The 19,779-nt window shown below is 41.7% G+C and overlaps 1 protein-coding gene across 3 annotated transcripts in view; it reads left to right on the top strand.

Moving 5' to 3' along the window:
• Positions 1-19,779, top strand: part of PCSK5 (proprotein convertase subtilisin/kexin type 5) — a 508,063-nt gene that overhangs the window by 126,140 nt on the left and 362,144 nt on the right. For all 3 annotated transcript variants that reach the window (XM_040356083.1, XM_040356101.1, XM_040356092.1), the window contains exon 4: positions 11,706-11,849. In XM_040356083.1, coding sequence (XP_040212017.1) covers positions 11,706-11,849 — 144 coding nt within the window. The remainder of the gene's footprint in view (positions 1-11,705; positions 11,850-19,779) is intronic.

Here is a 19,779-nt window from a genome sequence, read left to right as displayed (position 1 = left end):
AAAGAAGTGCAGTTGCTCTAGATCAGTGGTTCTCAATCTTTCTAGTGCCGTGACCCCTTGACCCCAAGTTGTGGGGACCCCTAACAGTAAAAACTTTCGTAATGTAGGTTGTCAGCACCCAAGGCAAAAAAAGGAATTTGCGCCCCTAACCCTTATGCTGCGTACATACGATAGGTTAGTCTAATGAAAACGGTCTGATGGACCGTTTTCATCAGACCAAACCGATCGTGTGTGGGCCCCATCGGTTATTTATCCATAGGTTAAAAAAATAGGAACTTGTTTAACCATCGGTTAAAAATCCACGCATGCTCAGAATCAGGTCGACACATGCTTGGAAGCATTGAACTTCATTTTTTTCAGCACGTCGTTGTGTTTTACATCACCGCGTTCTGACACGATCGTTTTTTTAACCGATGGTGTGTAGGCAAGACTGATCATCAGTCAGCTTCATCGGATAACTGATGGAAAAATCCATCAGACCGTTTTCATCAGACTAACCTATCGTGTGTACAGGGCATTACATTTGTGAAGTATTAAAACCCCTTATGGTACATTTTAGTATGTACCAATCTTTGTTGTCCTTTCTTTGCCCCTTTATCTCTCTATCCTAATTTCTTCTTCTTTTTTTTTTCCCCATCCCTCAATCTAGCCGTCTTTCTTGCTCTTTCTCTTAATCTTTCTCTCCCTTTTTATTTGTTTTTCCCCCTCTTTTCCTTTCCTTTCCACGTAATCTCTATGTTTATTCCTTCCCTTACTCCTTGGGGGTGGGAGAGTTGGGATGAGTGGGGGTGGGAGAGTTGGGATGAGTGGCAGTGGGGGTGGGAGAGTTGGGGTGAGTGGCAGTGCTGGTGGGAGAGTTGGGATGAGTGGCAGGGCTGGTGGGAGAGTTGGGATGAGTGGCAGTGCTGGTGGGAGAGTTGGGATGAGTGACAGTGCTGGTGGGAGAGTTCTGATCAGCCAACATAGGTGCTCTTGATCAAGGTCATTTGCTGATCTGAGAACTGTAGTGGGGACTTTTAATGGGAACTATAATCACAGGTAGTGTTACTCATTATGTCTCCCACTTCACATTCCTCACCAGTCAGCTGACCTAAAGTCTCTGCCCCCCCAGCCATGTTGTGAACTGAATGGGTGGCTGCAAATAGGCTGAGTGGGCGGCTGTGGGCTCCAGGGACAGCCCTGCTTCGTGGCTGCAAAAAAGGGATGGGCTTCAGGAACAGCCCAGGATTTGGTGACCCCTGGCAAATCATCATTTGACCCCCAAGGGGGTCCCGACCCCCAGGTTGAGAACCACTGCTCTAGATCTAAAGGGAAGCTCTGAAATAAGTAAGAGCTCTGCTGATTTTTATTATCCAATCATGTGGAAGCAACATTTTTTTTTCTTGCATTTGATTGGGTATTCTATGCAAAGTAAAGCTTTACCTCATTTACTAAGCTCTGGAGCTAATGCAGTGCATAGTATATTTAACTTTAGTAAATCAGCCCCAGTATGTGATTTAATGCAAATGAATTGGACTGCTTGTAGACCTCTTCTCAATCAGTCTGAGAAAGGGCACAAATAAACATTAAGCTTTTTTAGAATTAGGAAAAGAAAAGAAAAAACAAGAAAGAATGAGAAACCCATAAATGAATGATAAATATCCATGTCCAGGCAGTATAAGAGTGGTCGTCGGCTGTTTTTTCATTTGTTGGGTGGACCACAGGGAGGACCTGGGCCTCCAGGTCAGGGTGAGCGATTATCCTACAGCTGATTGCTCTCTGCTGAGATATCCCACACGTGCAATATAATCCTATGAGGATCCTTGGTTCTGGTAAGCGGACACTTTATTTCTTTTACAAAAAAGTTTTATTGGCATAAAATCCAGCATATAACGACAATTTCTTTAGATGGTTACATCGTACAGTAGACAAACAAGGTGATGGAAAAACGATAATACAAAACGACACAAAGAGACCCGTATCACACACCCTGGTAACAAACCTAATGTCCCATACAACGAAATGGAAAAACAAAGAACCAAGGTTTACCCATCAAAAGTCTCTGGGTGGATAGGGCGACCATGGTCAAAAAACCACAGCATAGTCGCCTAGTCATGTCAGCAAAAATGTGCGACTGAAGAAGTCTCCTTCAGGCAAAATTCCTTATAAAAATTTTTTATCAGAAATAAAGTGCAATAACTATGAGATTACAATTACAACCATCTCAGCTCGGCCAAATAAAATTGTGGAAGGAATGCCTAGAAAAAAAGTAAAAGAAGATAGAAACGATGAAAAGGGAAATAGAGTCCAGTATAAAGGAGAGAAAAAAAAAAGGGGGGGAGAGAAAGGGAAGAGAGGAGGGGTCCACGGGGCGTGCACACAGGTGAGCATCAGATCATAAGGAGCGTGTCATCAAATCGGGAGGGTTGAGAGTATGCGAGCCATGGCCGCCAGACTCTGAGAAATTTGTCATGCGTATCTGAGAGGATAGCAGTCAATTTTTCATTCACCATGGCGGACACTTTATTTCAATACACATGTGGGAAGCACAGGCACGTTTTTGCATGAAGACACCATTTCTTTGGAAACGGACACCTTTATAGAGCACAGCAACCTATAGACTGATGCAATTTTTATTGCTCTGCTGGCACAATTTTGGCACAATTGTGGACTTATGCACGGTTTTATGTTTTCACTTTTAACATTTTGTTGTTAACATTATATGTATACTTAGTCACTTTATTTGATTATTCACCTTAAGATCACTATTGCAATTTTATACTTGGTCATTAGACAGCACACAGAGGGACATCAAGTATAAACAGTTCAGCACAAAACAAAACTTTTATAATTGGCTTTAAATCCAAATAAGCATGTGCAGTTTCTTATGATTGTACCCTGTTTATTTATTTTTTTCATGTATTTTTTTAAATAAATTTTACCATGGTGATGACATGTTCAACTGCAGTGCTATTATTATAAAACCATGTTCATTTAAATAATTAGCAGGGGAAAACTGACCACAGTGACAGGTTTGTTTTTTAAAGTGTCGTTTTAGATGAACACAGGTATTCGAAAATTGCTTTTTTTTACTACATTATTGTTATCTACCTATTGGCAACAAGATTTTTTTTTTAAGTCTCATTACTAATAGGATGTTTATACAACCATATGTTGTTAATTCAGTATTGCTGCATTGTTAACTTGGCTACTTTAAAGCAACTGTATGGGCTTTGTGTGAGGGGAAGTCTAACATAACATGTAAGTGGCCTGTAAAAACAGCAATAACTACACAAAGAAATGTTTGTTACTTCCTAATAGGTTTATGAAAACTAACCATAATATGTTGGCACTATATAAATAAAGTATTATAAAGAGTTCCTCTACCTCAACCAAATACTAGTAAATGATAACGTTTTAGAGTTTTATTGCAAAGTCTCACAGCAGTACATTGTAACCGGACCTCCATGTTAACATTTAATTTGCCCTATTTACCACTCTGAACAGCGTTCTTGCATTTTATTGATGAATAGCCCTGTGTAGGTCCAGTTTTCTAACACTGTTTTTTTTGGGGCTTTTTTAAGTCTTGAGACATATATAGCTAGATTCACAAAGACTTATGACGGCGTATCAGAAGATACGCCGTCGTAAGTCCGAATCCGCGGCGTCGTATCTTTAAGCGTATGCTCAAATTGAGATACGCTTCTCTGTTGCTAAGATACGACCGGCGTAAGTCTCATACGCCGTCGTATCTTAGCTGCATATTTACGCTGGCCGCTAGGGGCATGTACGGCGATTTACGCCGAGAATATGCAAATGAGCAAGATACGCCTATTCACGTACGCACGCCCGTCGCAGTAAGATTCGCCGTTTACGTAAGGCGTTTTCACGCGTAAAGATAAACCACCAAAAAGATGGCGCAGCCAATGTTAAGTATGGACGTCGGGACAGCCGTCGAATTTCACATTGTTTACATTGTTTGCGTAAGCCGATTCAGAACGGGGCTGGGCGTAGGATACGTTCACGTCGAAAGCAAGGAGTATTTGCGACGTGATACTGAGCATACACGCGCATGCACCGTACGATCGGCGCTTCATTTACATGTATGGTAATGTATTGTGAATTCATTACCATACAACACGCCCCCTACCTGCCTATTTTGAATTAGGCGGGGTTACGCCAGGCCATTTGCGCTACACCGACGTAATTTAGGAGGCAAGTGCTTTGTGAATACAGTACTTGCCTCACTATTTTATGTCGGCGTAGTGCAAATGGGATGCGCTACGCCGACCTAAAGATAGGCGGCTCTACCTGAATCTGGCTAATAGTACTTAATGTGATAGATCTTTATGCTTCCTTACCAGATCCCTGAACACATTTTCTCTTCTTGTGAATCCCTAATTTTCATGGAATTACCTTACTGAGTGAAATAATACATATGAATTTGAAACCAACATGTTGTTGCTTTCCCAGATATATTCAGGCCAGAGTAGTTGAAATGGCCTGTGACTGCAGGTAATGGGGGGAGAAGTGACATAGATAAGATAACTGGATTTGGCTTTTATTGGAAATTGTTGGTGTATCTAAACCCATAAAAATAAACCCAGCCAAGGTTTGACTTGGCCAGTTCTGCAGGGACTGGCTGAGATTCAAACAATGTAGAGGCAGGCTGATTTGTACCCAAGTTGATCAATCAATCAGCTTGGGGTACAACCAGCCTGTCAGTTTTTTCATGTGATTATTCATGCCACTCGCAAAAAATAATCACTGTGTATTCTACCAACTGGGAAGGCTCCCCCTGCTGGTAGAACACAATAGCTCCATGGGAGGCATTCCCCCATCAGTACTGACTGTGTTGAATGGGAAATCAAGCCATTTTCTTTCCTACGACTCTTGGTTGCAGGATGGAAAATTGCACCATCTATGGTCGGATTTAAGACATAAACTGTCAACCAAAGTGATATGTCCTCTTATTCAGCCCCTCGGTGGAGAAACACAAACTTCCGTTTTGCCACAGGGGTTACTGCCTCTACAAGTAATTTTTGTTTCTTCCTTCCTGTCCGACCCTCAGTGATTTGCCTCTCCTCACGTTCACAGTACATTTTCCTACCACAGTTCTCAGGTCACTACCTTGCAGGTATCTACAGGCTGCATGTGGCTTGATGTTGCTGCACTGTCTTAGTGAGCCACCCAAAGTTCCTTCTTAGTCACTGTCACCATTTATACTCATGCTGACAGCACTCTCTGCTGTTCTCCCCCACCTAACTACAGCTGCTTGCCGCAGAGTTTTGTCTCTGCTGCCTAGTTTCTTCCACTGCTGCGACCCATTCAGGCATGTCAATATTGAATCGCTGCAAGGAACTACTGCCAGATGCCCACTGACAACACTTTCCACCCAAGTTCTCCTACCTTCTCGAAGCATCCTTGCCTGGAGTCACTGATCAGTTCCCTTAGCTTTTTACCTGGTTTAGCAGCTACTACAAGAAAAAAAATGGGCAATGTTGATGACTTGGTGTTGCCTTGGTGTACAGAAGCAGGAGCTGGAATGCTGGATACACATGGCTGTGTGGGGACTGCTGTGTGCCACCTTATGCAACACTTAGCTGCAGGAACCCCCCTCACTTCAGTACCTCCAAATTCTCAACTCTGAACACTCCTCATGCACCCACCACCATTTCTAAATGCCTAACCACACCCCTTCCTCACTCAACAGCACAGCTAATGCCTAACCCGCCCCTCCACTTGTCTCATCACCACACCTCAATGCCTAATCCCACCCCTCTGCTTTTACTACCACACCTGAACACCTAAACCCATCTTTCCTCAACTCTCACAATTACACGTGCATGTCTTAATGGAGGTGATGGCTTGGATCTAGGCTGGTTCCGCAAAGGACCAGCTGACATTCGATCCATCCATTGGTCGACTTGGGCACAACCAGGATGTCAGATCTCTAGCATGTGATTATTGTCAGAGGCTATAGGCGCTAACAATAATCATTGTGTTTTGCTGGCAGGGATGCCTCCCCATGCCCCTCCACCACTGAGAGAACACAATTGCTCCACAGGAAGGATTCCCCAATTAACACGGACTGTGTCAATGGGGGAATCTAGCAATTGTATCTATGGGCTGCATATCTCCACCCCTCCCACGCCCCCAGCATCACACTTGCACATCTAACCCCACCCTCCCCTACTCTTAAGGCCACACTTAAATGCCAGTTCCCCTTCCCCACCCCTCCTTAGCTCTCACCACCACATCTGAACCCCTACCCCCACAAGGAATGACTGGTGGGCAATATCAGGTATGATATATGTGGAAATAATTTGTTGTCTGATAAATATATGGCTATACACTCACTCGATTTCACAAATTTTGTACTATAATAATAAATATTGTTTTTAACATTTTAACCACTTAAGGACCCATTCACTCCGATATACGTCGGCAGAATGGCACGGCTGGACACAATCACGTACCTGTACATGTCTCTTTATGCCCAGCCATGGGGTCGCGAGCACGCCGCCGGCGTGAAAATGACAATGGTCCCAAAAATGTGTCAAAATTGTCCAATGTGTTCGCCATAATGTCGTAGTCACAAAAAAAAAATCGCTGATCGTCACCATTAGTAGTAAAAAAAAAATTATTAATAAAAAATTAAAAAATTATTAATAAAAATGCAATAAAACTATCCCCTATTTTGTAAACGCTATAAATTATGCGCAAACCAATCGATAAATGCTTATTGCGATTTGTTTTAACCAAAAATAGGTAGAAGAATACATATCAGCCTAAACTAAGGAAAAAAAAAATGTTTTTTATATATTTTTGGGGGATATTTATTATAGCAAAAAGTAAAAAATATAGATTTTTTTTTTTAAAAAAAATCGCTATATTTTTGTTTATAGCGCAAAAAAAACGCAGAGGTGATCAAATACCACCAAAAGAAAGCTCAATTTGTGGGAAAAAAAGGACGCCAATTTTGTTTGGGAGCCACGTTGCACGACCGCGCAATTGTCAGTTAAAGCGACGCAGTGCCGAATCGCAAAAAAGGGCAAGGTCCTTAACCTGCATAATGGTCCGGTTCTTAAGTGGTTAATGTTTTGTGTGATCTATTAAATTGGCACCTAAAAAGGCCTATGAAACAGCTTGTCTTTTTTATTTTTTTATTTTTAAAATAAGTTATAATCTAACCATATAAAAAATCTCAAGAATGTGTTTTTAAAATTCTGACTTATTTGGAAAAGAAATAGCTGGATACAAGTTTTTTATATTTTGGTAAAATGTAAAAACCTTATTTGAAACTAAAGCAGCTGGCACATCTGAAATTGTACTATATGTTATAATTTACTCTATACAACATTCTAGCATTGATTTACTAAAGGAATAGTGTATGTTTTATTTTCAAATGGAACAATTTTCCACTTAGCATAGTGAATGAGTTGAAGCTACGAGAAAGTTCAGTTTGCAAAAAATACCCATGTAAAGGAACATTAAAAAAACTGTTTATTTTTTGCTTGCACTTGATTGGATGATTAAAGACTTCACACATTTGCTAATATTTTTCACTTAGCTTAAAAACTTGTTTAAAGTTCTGTATCCAAAGGAGGCATTTTTCCTATTTAGAGCCTACAGTCTCTCAAAGCCCTCATTCGTCCACAGATATTTTGGATGGAATTTAGTTAGGCAGTAATTGCATCTCTTCATCGTAGTGGCCTCTTATGCATCCATCGATAAAAGGATGCATATTTACTCCTTCCCTCCTTTTAGGTCATCAGTGATTCTTCGCTTTGCTGTGGGCGATAACTGCTATCAGCTTGTGGCTCTTCTTTTTGGCCATGTTCCAAGAGTATTCACAAAGGTCCTCACTCCAGTTTTGGGGTATCTAGAGGTATTTCAGTAATCAGATATGTGGACAGAGCTGCTGCAAGAGTAGACCTCTCAGATCTTGGACCTTGTAGGACTTCAAGTGGATCCTGAATTTGAGAAGTCATCTCTGATTCTGTCAAACTGCTAGAAGTTCATGGGTCTTCTCCTAAATACCTTTCAGTCCAAGGTTTTTCTACCCCAAGAGCAGTTGATTTGCTCAATTCCACTTATTAAACTTTGAAATGGAACATTGGTCCAGTCTTTCTCTGGACAACATGAACTGATTGCATCCTCTGCCATAATGATTTCTGCCCCCCAGCATTTTGTCAGGGCAAGGTGTTTTTTCTCTTATATCAGAATATTGTCACGATTAATACTAGTCTTCTGAGTTTGTGCAGAGTTCTGGATTATGTGTCTGTTCAGGATTGTTTGTCTCTGGAGGAATTTATGCTTCCAACCAACATCCTGGAATTGCAAGCATTTAATCAGTCGTTACTTCAATGGGCCCCCTGACTGTTCATACAGTCTAGGCTTAATCAAAAAATTACTTGCTTCAATAATTAGTGGAAAACCTAGTGTGTTGTGTTGGTGACGAACATAGAATCTCTCTTGTTCTGGGTGAAGTTAGTGTTATGCTCTGTACACATTTCCGGGTTGAAAAACTAGCTGGCAGATTTTTTTTTTCAACAGCTGTCCAGAGCCAGGAGAATGGTCTCTCCATATGGAGGTGTTCTAGGACCTATGTCTGTTTTGGGGAACATCAAGACAGGGATTGGTTTTGGATCAACAAGAAGCTAGACAGGTTTGTTCACTGAACTCAGGCCCCGATGGCAGACACAGCTGATGCTCTGGTATCACTGTGAGGTCAGTATATCTGGATCTATGTATTTCCTCTGCTGAAACTTTGAACTCGTCTAGTTCATAGTATTGTGGCTGAGAACATTCCAGTCATTATCATGACTGCAAATTGGCCTTGAACCCTTGGAGATGGTATGGTACATTGACCTCTGTCAGCTGACACTTCATGGCCTCTACCGGACCGGCCTGTTGTCTCAGTGATCAATATTTCACTCTGTTTCTCGGTCGCTGGGGAGATGGGAAATTTTGGATTTTGTATTCTGACCATTTTAAAAGCTAGTAACTCTGCTTTCGACAAAATTTGTCATATCACAGAAAATACATTTTTTTTCTCATCTGCCTTTTCAGTAAAGCCTGTTTTTTCTTCCCTGCAGTTCAGAGTAGAACAGCACTTAACCTTTAGTACCATTTAAAACTAAGGCCTCTGACCAGTCTTCCTTTTTAACATCTTTTTGCTAACCATTCACTGATTCGTACCTGCATTCAAGATGCTACATGTGTTGCTACCCTTGTTAGGATTCTACTCCAACATGGGATTCAAATGTAGTAATGACAGTGTTACAAAGACCTCCTTCCAAAAATACTTTTGGTGTTGTTACGTTGTAAGATATCCCTTCTTGGGCCATCGCTTTAGCCAGAAAGGTTTCTGAGCTATCAACGTAGTCCTATGGGGAGCCCCCATTTAATCTTGCACAAAGACAAGGTTATTTTGTGTTCTTAAAGTTAGTGAAAAGTAAACTGTGAGACTTTGTAAATTGCTTGAAAACCAATTATGCATTGGTAATGCAATTTTAATAGTTTCCAGTTTATTTTTGAAAACCGTCAGATTTGGTGGCAGAAACCAATGGAATGATATATTTTTATGTTAGTATAAATCTTTAAAGTACAAGGTTAATAGATATATATTTTTTACACTGACAGGCAAATTCATATAACCAACATGTTATTACCTGGAATACAATTGGCAATATAAAGTAGGGGTAATAAATATGTGAGATAAAATCCCAGTGCTTTGTTTACATTGCTTTAAACTGCATTTTCCTGCAAAGGCCATCAGAAGAAAATTGCCTAAATTTAAGCTATTTCTCAGATGTTGCTGTGCATGTTTTTTTTATTTTTTGGGTTATGTGATAATGAGATAACTACTGTTAAACTACTGTAAAACTATTTTGCAATATTAAATGATATATGTACAAAAAACAGATGGTTTAAAGATATCGTTAGGTACAAGATGGTGGTTGAATTAGCCCAAATGCCATAAGATCTTTATTACAAAAAATCTTTCCATATGCATGCATGTTTTAATTTGCATGTATGTTACTGTGGAGAGAGGGCGGAAAACCCTTAGCAGATTTCCCAGTACCAGATTATCTTGAAGGAGAAGAGGGGTTGTAACTGGCCAGGAAAATCCAACCTGGCCAATTCATTCTTCCCCTGTGGTTGGGTCTGTCAAGGTTGAGCAAGGTTCTGTATGATCATTTTCTTATGCAACTGTGATTAGGAAGGTTAGGTGAATATAACCCTACAGTATGTCTAGAGTTATAATTATACAAAGTTTGATCAATGCACTAATGTTTATTGCATGTGACATTTGTATTTTATATGACATATGATAATTAAAATGTCAATTCACTATCGTTAAATACCGCATTTGCAGTCCAATGTGGTAATTATCTGCTGTATACCATATCACATTAAAGTAAATTCACATAAAAAGATACATTTGGTAATTATCTCATGGTCTAGCCATTTGATATTTAATGAAAGCACCAAATTTGAATTTAAACATTTAACAGTGGTATTACTACCACTGCTAAATGTGAAAGCTCCAGCTCAGGACTACTGGTTGTCAGGGAGCCAGCAGCCGTCAAAATCCTAACAACCAGTGACTTGTCCCAGCTGTCAGCTAAGGATTCCTGGCTGACAGATACATGTAAACAAAGGGACACCCCCACACACCCAGGAGAACCTGCCCCCTTTTTTTATTCTAGCAACATGGTCCAACGTTTTAATTTGATGAGAGGGAAGCAACAGGATCAGATGCCTCAATTTAAAGGTCTTGTAAAAAGAGGTTTAAGGTTTTTTAAGGTTTATATTTTTTGTGAATGAGTAGGGATATCAGGAGGTTTGGCCAGGCTAACGTGACCAAATCTGAGCATTTAGTTTGCCCGGTCCATGAACCATGAACAGAGTTTGAGGCAACTCCTGCTTCGCCTCGAACTGCAATCATATCCCTATTTATCATCAGTATCACATTTAAGAGATTTGGCACAGCATATGCACCAGAGCAACAAACCAGAGCTTAGAAACCGTATAGATCATGCCAGGGAAGAAAGAACACTTATCCTTCCGGAACAAAGAAACAAATATAATTGAGTTTGTGATTTTTTATTTTTATTTTTTTATATACTTTTATTTTTTTTATTTTACTTTGCTGTGACTTGTAGTGCTGTACTTCTTTTAATAAATGCTACAATTTGTTCAGAGTGCGGCTGTCCAGAGACAATCTTTGTTCCTGCTTTGCTAAGTGCATTGCCTGCACCTGAGTTTTCTGCAACGGTGGATGTTCGTTTGGGTTCCCACCTGGAGCGGCTATTCCCTTTCCCCATACTTTTCTTTATGTGGGCATTTTTCATGACCTATTTTATCTTTAGATTATATTCAATAAAATGGAAAAAGGCTTTGTAGCAATACAAGATTTTTCTCAGCTTCTTTATAGCTGAGTGAGGAGAGAAATCAATTGCATTTTGTACTTAGCGAGGAAGAACATTAAATTGTGACGTATGCTGTGTTTTGTCTGCAGCTGGCAAAATTGGTGTCTAAAGTTATCTTTAATCGACTGATATACTGTCTCTAATTAATATTACCCAAAGTAAAGTAAAAAACTTGTATAACTTAAATGATATATACAGTATATTTGTTTCATTATACCTTATCATTTTGATGCATTTGATGTTTAAGTCAAGTTAATAAAGGATTTATTTTTGCTTCTTCTGTAGCACTGCAGTGACAATGCCCATCACTGTCAGTCTGACATGAACATTGTGGGTGCCTGGAAGAGGGGATATACTGGAAAGAATGTTGTGGTTACGATTTTGGATGATGGGATTGAAAGAAACCATCCTGACTTGATGCAGAATTACGTAAGTATTTTAGGAAAATTATTTTGAAAGTAATTTGTCAGCTAACTGTCCATTGAATGCAAAAAAAACCCACAAAAAACAACAACAAATGCAGTTGAAACTTTGAATAATATTTCTGATATATAGAGTTGCTTTCCAAAAACATAAATACTCATAAATACTAACCCAGAAAAAAAGCTAGAACAATCATTCTCGCAGACAGTGGCTTTTTTCTTAAATCTCAACTAAACCTTTTAAATCAACTAAATACCTTCCGGGTATCAAACAAAAGGTGTTCAATGTCTTAAAGGGGTTGTAAAGGATTTTGTTTTTCCCTAAATAGCTTCCTTTACCTCAGTGCAGTCCTCCTTCACTTACCTCATACTTCGATTTTGCTTTTAAATGTCCTTATTTCTTCTGAGAAATCCTCACTTCCTGTTCGTCTGTCTGTAACTCCACACAGTAATGCGAGGCTTTCTCTCTGGTGTGGAGAAAGCCTCTTGAGGGGGAGGGGGCAAGCAGGAGGGTCAGGACACTCTCTACTTTGCAGATAGAGAAAGGAGCTGTGTGTTAGTGGGTGTCCTGACGCTCCTGCTCGCCCCCTCAAGAGGCTCTCTCCACACCAGGGAGAAAGCCTTGCATTACTGTGTGTAGTTACAGACAGAAGATCAGGAAGTGAGGGTTTCTCAGAAGAAATTAGGACATTTAAAAGCAAACTCGAAGAATGAGGTAAGTGAAGGAGGACTGCACTAAGGTAAAGGAAGCTATTTAGGAAAAAAAAATCCTTTACAACCCCTTTAAGCCCTGTACACACGCTCGGATTTCTCGGCGGGAAAAAGTCCACCGAGAAAACCGAGGGGAAAGCCAAGAACCCGGCAGGAAAACTGCCATGGAGCTTTGGCCAGGAATCCCGGCCTTATGTATGCTCCATCGGCACTGCCTCGCACTCTTTCCCATAGGTATGTAGATGATCTGGCGGAAAAAAAACACTGGGAATCCAGATGGGAAAATAGTGAGCAGGTTCTCTATTTTCCCCATGTGATTCCTGGCTGTTTTCCTGACAGGAAAACTGCAAGAAAGCATATGCACGTCCGGTTTTCCCAGCCAGAAGCTCTCCTGGCAGTTTTCTTGACGGGAAAACGGATCGTGTGTACAAGGCTTTACAGTTTCTTTCTAAAGCAACCACAACATCCTGAGTGGAAAAGCCTGTGTCCTGCCAGCATGAAACAGAGTGGGACTTTAGCTCTCTGAGGCAAAGCAGTGATCTGCAGAGGTTCAACAGGCCACTTACTGAGTCAAAGCTCTCTGCATGGAAACAGAGCTTTTCTGATAGCAGAGCAATAGATCAGACTCTGATAAAATAGGACGTAAGAGACATGAATATAGATTATTCCTATGCATTTTTATTTTATAGTTGTCACTAGGTAAATATTATTTTGTAGTCAGTAATAAAGGCATGCACATACATGTGTATATATAGCTCTACAATTTTGTATGTCACTGTTAGAGGTTCCAGCTGTTTTATACATTTATCACATAGTCTCACCACTAAAGTATTTGTAATATTTATAGTGGTAAAAGTGATTTCTCAATAATTGCAGATGGACTGCTACCATGCAGCCCCCAAGCAAAGCTTAACAGCAGCAGACCATATATGTTGTTTTCTAAAGAAGATATATATGTATTTCATAGAAAAAAATGTGCTTGCTGCCTGCCCCAGTGGAATGATTACAGAAAATGATTGATTGCTATGGGTAGCTAAAACATTTTCATTTCCAGACTTTTCCCCTAAAGCCTAGTGTAGAAATAAAATAAAGCCACTATAGACCATTGCTATTGTGTATTATAATTTGATATTTTTTTCACTTTTTAATAAAAGTACAATTTTTAGTGGTGGTTAGATAATGAATATACGAAATGTGCATGTACAACATGGTTGCCCCTGCTCTCAGGCACTCTGATATATGAAAGGCCCTTGCATTTTAATGCAATCAGTGTAGAAATGTTATGTTGCTGTGGTGTTCAGTAGAATACGCATTGATACAGTGGTAGTCAGTTCCCTTGGTGTCAGTGGTGGTTACTGAAGTGCCCCTGGTGACTGTAGTGTTTAAACTTTCTTTATTAATTTTCTTCAAGACATAACATACATAACACAACACAACACAAACATGGTCTCAATATATCATATTGCACAAAAAAAATTAACGGCCTTCACATGTTACAAAAACCAAGCATTAAAACCTGATATCCCTAAATCTTGGAGATTCCTCACATAGATCCCACATTGTTTCCCTTCACTCTGGCAGCACTCCCTCACATGTTACGGAGGGGGTGAGGTCACAGACGGGGCTCCTTTCCAAAGTATACCCATCCATTCACCCAGCCCCTCTCTCTCCCGGAATATGCATATCTTGGCCCCCCCAAAGGGGGGGTAAACAAAACAAGATAGAAGAGGGAGGTGGAGAGGGGACGAGAGGAGAGAGAAAGAAGGAGAGAAAAAAAAAAAATTACACGACACCCCCCTGCATCACTTTCACCCCCCCTCTACCCATTCCCTAGTACCATCCCTCCCTTAATATGTACCCCACATTGATTTAAATTTATGACGCTAGTCGTGTTAATAGGGGGAACCCCCTTATGTAAATACGTCTGTGCTCAAAATATACGCGTTCTCTCTAAGAGGGGGGAAAGTCCAATTACCCCATCTACCTATTTATAGATCAGTTACTCCTGTGTATCTTGGCAAAACACACTTGCATGCTCATCTTTATGCTTAATGTATATAGACTGAGAGTAAAAAAATGGTACCCCATTCCCCTCCTAGACTCCTTCCACCTTACCTGACCTTCCCTTCCCCACCCATCCTATATGTCCCACATTATTTTTAATTGTGAAGCTCAAGCTGGTGACTGTAGTGATCTGTAAAGTGACAGTGGTGGTCAGTGATGTTCCCTTGGTGACAGTGATTACTAGCTTGCTGGTAACTCAGCACACGGTCTGGTTTGTGGCACTTCTTTAAATGTTTGTAAGGAGCATGCTGCTGTTAGGTTCATACCACATTTCCTAACAATAATAAATATCAAGGGGCTGATTCATTAAAACTGGACAAGATTAAAAAAAGAGCCTAAAATAAATGTATCCATACAAAATTCTTGTTTCATGTTTTTTTTCTTAAGTTGAAAAGTGAAATCTGGTTGGTTGCTGTTGACAACAATTCCACTTTTTACATTTTTTTTATTTTCTTAATTTCTCATAAATTAACCCCCAAAGTCTCATATTGGAGTAACTCATTTCTAGCTGCACAAATTGGCTTATTTGTCTTGTGGCGTAGAAGGAACACTGAGCCACCGAACTGGATCAAGTATGCAACGAGCAAGAACAGAGTAAACTCTTTCACAAAACTTTTACTCATGAAAGGGTGTCCAGAAAGGGGTAATTATGCAGTGTAATGCAGTATGGGTAAATGCAAATCCAAAGACAGTATAGCCAGACATACAAAGTATCAGCTTCTCCTTTCTGGCAATTGGTCATAAATGAATACCCTTTCAAGAGGGGAGGCAGGATGTATTCCCATATGGCATGTGTAGATCTTACAATCCCATAGTGATCTTGTGCAATGTCAGAATATTCCATCTTCTTCCAGTGAAATGGCAAATAGAGCAATATGTGTCCAGATTTTCCACTAGAGTACCAGGTGGTAACGCAGTTTGCAGTGGAGCAGGCATTTCAAAGCTCACCGGTAAATACGCGAACACACCCCATAGGTGGACTTTGTCATGGCAGAGAGAAGGTTAAAGGGTATCCAAACTTGAAAAACAAAGATTTACTGTATTGCAGCTTACCAATCCTCCCTGATGGATGTGTACTCTGAAAGCAGCATCGTTCACTGGCTGCATCTGGTTTAACTTTATTATACTGTACAGGACACAGGAATCGATTCATAGACCATGGGGTTATGACACTACCTTCAGGTGACAGGTAAAAGCTTTTCATGGTCTGCCCCTAGTGTCCCTATATTCCCGTGCATGGTGCAGCAAGTGTAGTTAGCCACAGGGTGCTATACTGGGTAACATTATTATACCATTTACCTAATCAAAATTGACAGTCTCTTTTTACATCTTTAACAGAAGTTCATCTCTGGCTAGTGACGCATTGCTCTTTAGATTCTTAGCTGCGTACTTCCGACTGACATTTTCTGCCGACAACGCAAGCTGATTGCTTGCCATACCACCCGTAATTGGAACCACAGCAATTGGAACTCAGTTAGCTCTTGGATTGCACTGATCCATCATACTGGACATGCTGAATTCCCCCTAATCCATGTCCACTCCATGACTAGCCTGAAGCGGAAGACCCCCACTCAGGGGTTTACAGGCACTTAAGAGCAGGAACATACAGGATAGCGAATGGTGAGTCCAGGCTTCAGGCCTGCTTGAAACTCCAAGTTCTAAGTGGTTCCCTTGTTCCAGAGCACATTCTGATACCGGGCATACAGCATAATTTACAGCCACTATGTCTTACCTATGCCAGAGGCTATCTCTGCTTCTGGAACCAAATAGACTATTAACCACAAGTGCCCTATTGCCTTTATCTCCCCCTGATTATATTTCCAGTCTAAAACCAGAATTGAGTCACACGCTTTGGCAGTAACCAAGGGGAATAAAGATAGTGTGGTGAAGGAGATCTTTCTCCGCCACAATTTACAGAAGTTACTTCTTTACCCTCTCACCATATGTTGACTATTGTGGACTAATTAAGGCAATGTGTCCTAATTTTGGATAGATATGCCTCGTGCTGCACAGCTCTATATTTTTGAATATGCTCATAAAAAGGACCCTTTGTAAAAAGCCCTTTCCTACTGTAGATTGGGCCTTATATAATTATTGGCAAAACTTGGAGAGGTTTGTCTTTTCCCCCTCCTGACAACTTCGAAGCCTTGTATCCCAAGGATGCAGACTTTAACAAAATATGGTTTATCCCCACTGTGGACCCAAACATTCTTGCCCTGAATGCTCAATCTACCATTCTTATTTAGGGTAGTCCCTCACTTAAAGATTCAGTGGATAGGCATTTGGAGACTCTTCTAAAAACTTCCTTTGCGCTGGCAGATTCTACAGCCTGCCACAGTCACCTTAGCGGTTGTCCAAACTATGGCTACCTGGGCTTGCGAAATTCATGATGAATTTTAGCCTGATGTAGATAATCCTAATCTCTGTTCAAAATTACAGTTCTTGACCTTGACCTTATTATTACTACACCCCATTCACACAGCAGAAGAACTTTGTTGTGCATAGATAAGCTGTGTGCTGAGCTCCCTCCCTGACACAAATGTTATCTCTTGCGTCGTAAAAACTTCTCAGAAGTGACTCATGCTTATAGCAGAGGAAGGAAGCCCCAAAGCAAAATGACACTTAGAGCTTTGGAGAGAGATACGTAAACACTACAGATATATGTGCTTTGCTCAGATTTCATGACTGAGGTTTGCAACCACTTTAAGGCTGTGCCTACACCCTCCCTGGATTGTTTTCCCTGACCTTTTATTGTCAATGGGCCAAGGCATGACACCTTGACACCCTTATTCAGTATGACTTTCAAGTCTATGTCTGATCAGTGCTACAAAATAAAAGACATTCGTGCAAGCGCTATTGAATTGTCTTCTATGGGACTGTTTTTTTTTTTTTTACCCTTATCAGGGTTTTCCTTTGAGGTAGCCAAGGTGTAGTTTATTGCTCTCAGGCCTTGATTCCTAATCCCCTCTACCTGGAGCCCCTGCTACTCTGTCTTTCCAAGGCATGTGTAACGTACCTGGTGTGTAGAGTCTGATGCAGGGTAGCCTCTCTTAGACTCTGGTTCACGAGCCACTGAATGTGGGAACAGCGGACTCGGAGCACAGAGGGGTAGGAGTGCCGAGGTGATGATGGGTAGTTGCAGAAGGACGAATACCTCTGGTGAGTAGATGCTGAACACAGAAGCGGAGGATGGGTCAGCGACCCGCACGGGATCTGCGACTACAGCGGCACAAGCAGGAAACAGTTTAGATATAGCAGAGTCAGACAAGCCGGGTCATAACAGGTGAGCGTGCAGGAAGATGGCTGAAGAATAGTCAGTAAAACAAGCAGGTGGATCTGGCAACAGTGAAGTCAAGCAAGCGGATGGTCAAACGGAGCCGGGTCTGGATTGGAGAGGTTCGGGTAGTCAGGCAAGCCGGGTTCAGGTTTCAAACAGGTATTCAAGCAGGATAAACAGGTAACAGGTCTCAGGTATGATCTGGTCAATACTGCAGATCAGGCAGCGAAGACACTGTGCTGCTGAGGTGTTTAAATAGGGCAGCCTGCTGTTAATCACTGAAATCAGTCTGCACCATTAACCCTTAAGTGGCAGATCCATGACATTGCATGTCCTCCCTGGCTTTAGATCTTGGGCTTTGTCTTGAGCCCCAAATACATCCTTCCCTACCCATTCCACAACTGCAGGGCAGTAATTTGCCCATCCACCTAGGGCACACATCCTACTTTCCCTTCTCTAGATCTTGACCTAGGTGTAGGTATATAACCAGTGGCGGAATTATAGGGGTCGCTGAGATCGCAATGGCGACCGGGCCCCTTGCTGCAGGGGGCCCTTGAGGGCCCCCTGTACTCTTCGATAGAAGGATCGGTAGTTGAGCGGCAGGGGCGGCTGAGATGAGCTCCTCGATCGTCAGCCGAACTGTGCAGGGAAGGAGCTTGTCACATGAAAGTAGTGTGTGCTCTTTGTCTCCCCCTAGAGTGCAGTACCCAGCAGGAAGAGCCAAGGTAAATGTCTGCCGTTTTTTTTTATGACTATCTATCTACTGTATGTGTGTGTGTGTGGGTGTGTGTGTATGTGCATGTATATGTATGTGTGTGTGTATGTGTATGTGTGTGTGCATGCATGTGTGTGTGTGTGTGTGTGTGTATATATATGTGTGTGTGTGTGCATATGTATGTATGTTAAAGCAGTTGTATACCCACTGTCATTTTTTTTTTTTTTAAACCTGAAAAGCAAAAGCCATAATCAGCTAGTATGCACCGCATACTAACTGATTATGAAATACTTACCTTGGAACGAACCTGGCCCACGCCGAGGGAGATGTCATCTTTCCTCGGCGTGTCTTCCGGGTATCGCCGCTCCAACGCTGTGATTGGCTGGAGCGGCGATGTCTTCACTCCCGCCAGTGGCGGTTCGTCCATAGAGGGCGCTGGAGCGCCGCCCCCTCTGGCTCTCACCGCCACTGAGTCAAATAACATAGATTCATGCATTGCACGAATCTATGTTATTTTCGCCGCTGCCGCTGTTATTCAGATGATCGGCGCTCATGTCCGGCCATCTGAATAACGCCAGCTGGTTGGCTGTACGGAAATGTCTATCAAAGCCAGCGGCTCTGATAGGCTTTCCCAATACAGCCCTCGGGTCCCGGAAGCTTATTCTCGGAGCGCACAGACTGTACGCCCCTTGAATAAGATGACAGGCGTCTCAGCCAATCAGGTTGGCCGGTTCTGGCTACCGGTAACCTGATTGGCTGAGACGCCTGTCAATCATCGAGGGCGGGAGAAGACATCGTGGGACGTGGATGCCTAAAACCAGTAAAGGTAAGTGCCGGGCGGGGGGGGGAAGCAATTTACAGGGCACAGTGGGCACAATTGGCACAGCGGCGACCATTAAAGGGCACAGTGGTGACAATTGATGGCACAGTGGCTGCATTTAATGGCATGGCACAGTGGTGACAATGGATGGCACAGTGGTGACAATGGATGGCACAGTGGTGACAATGGATGGCACAGTGGCTGTGTTTAATGGCATGGCACAGTGGTGACAATGTATGGCACAGTGGCTGCGTTTAATGGCATGGCACAGTGGAGACAATGTATGGCACAGTGGCTGCGTTTAATGGCATGGCACAGTGGTGACAATGGATGGCACAGTGACTGCGTTT

The sequence above is a fragment of the Rana temporaria genome, chromosome 1, assembly GCF_905171775.1.
Source record: "Rana temporaria chromosome 1, aRanTem1.1, whole genome shotgun sequence".
Classification (NCBI taxonomy): Eukaryota; Metazoa; Chordata; class Amphibia; order Anura; family Ranidae; genus Rana; species Rana temporaria.
This window is presented reverse-complemented; position numbering and strand designations above follow the sequence as displayed.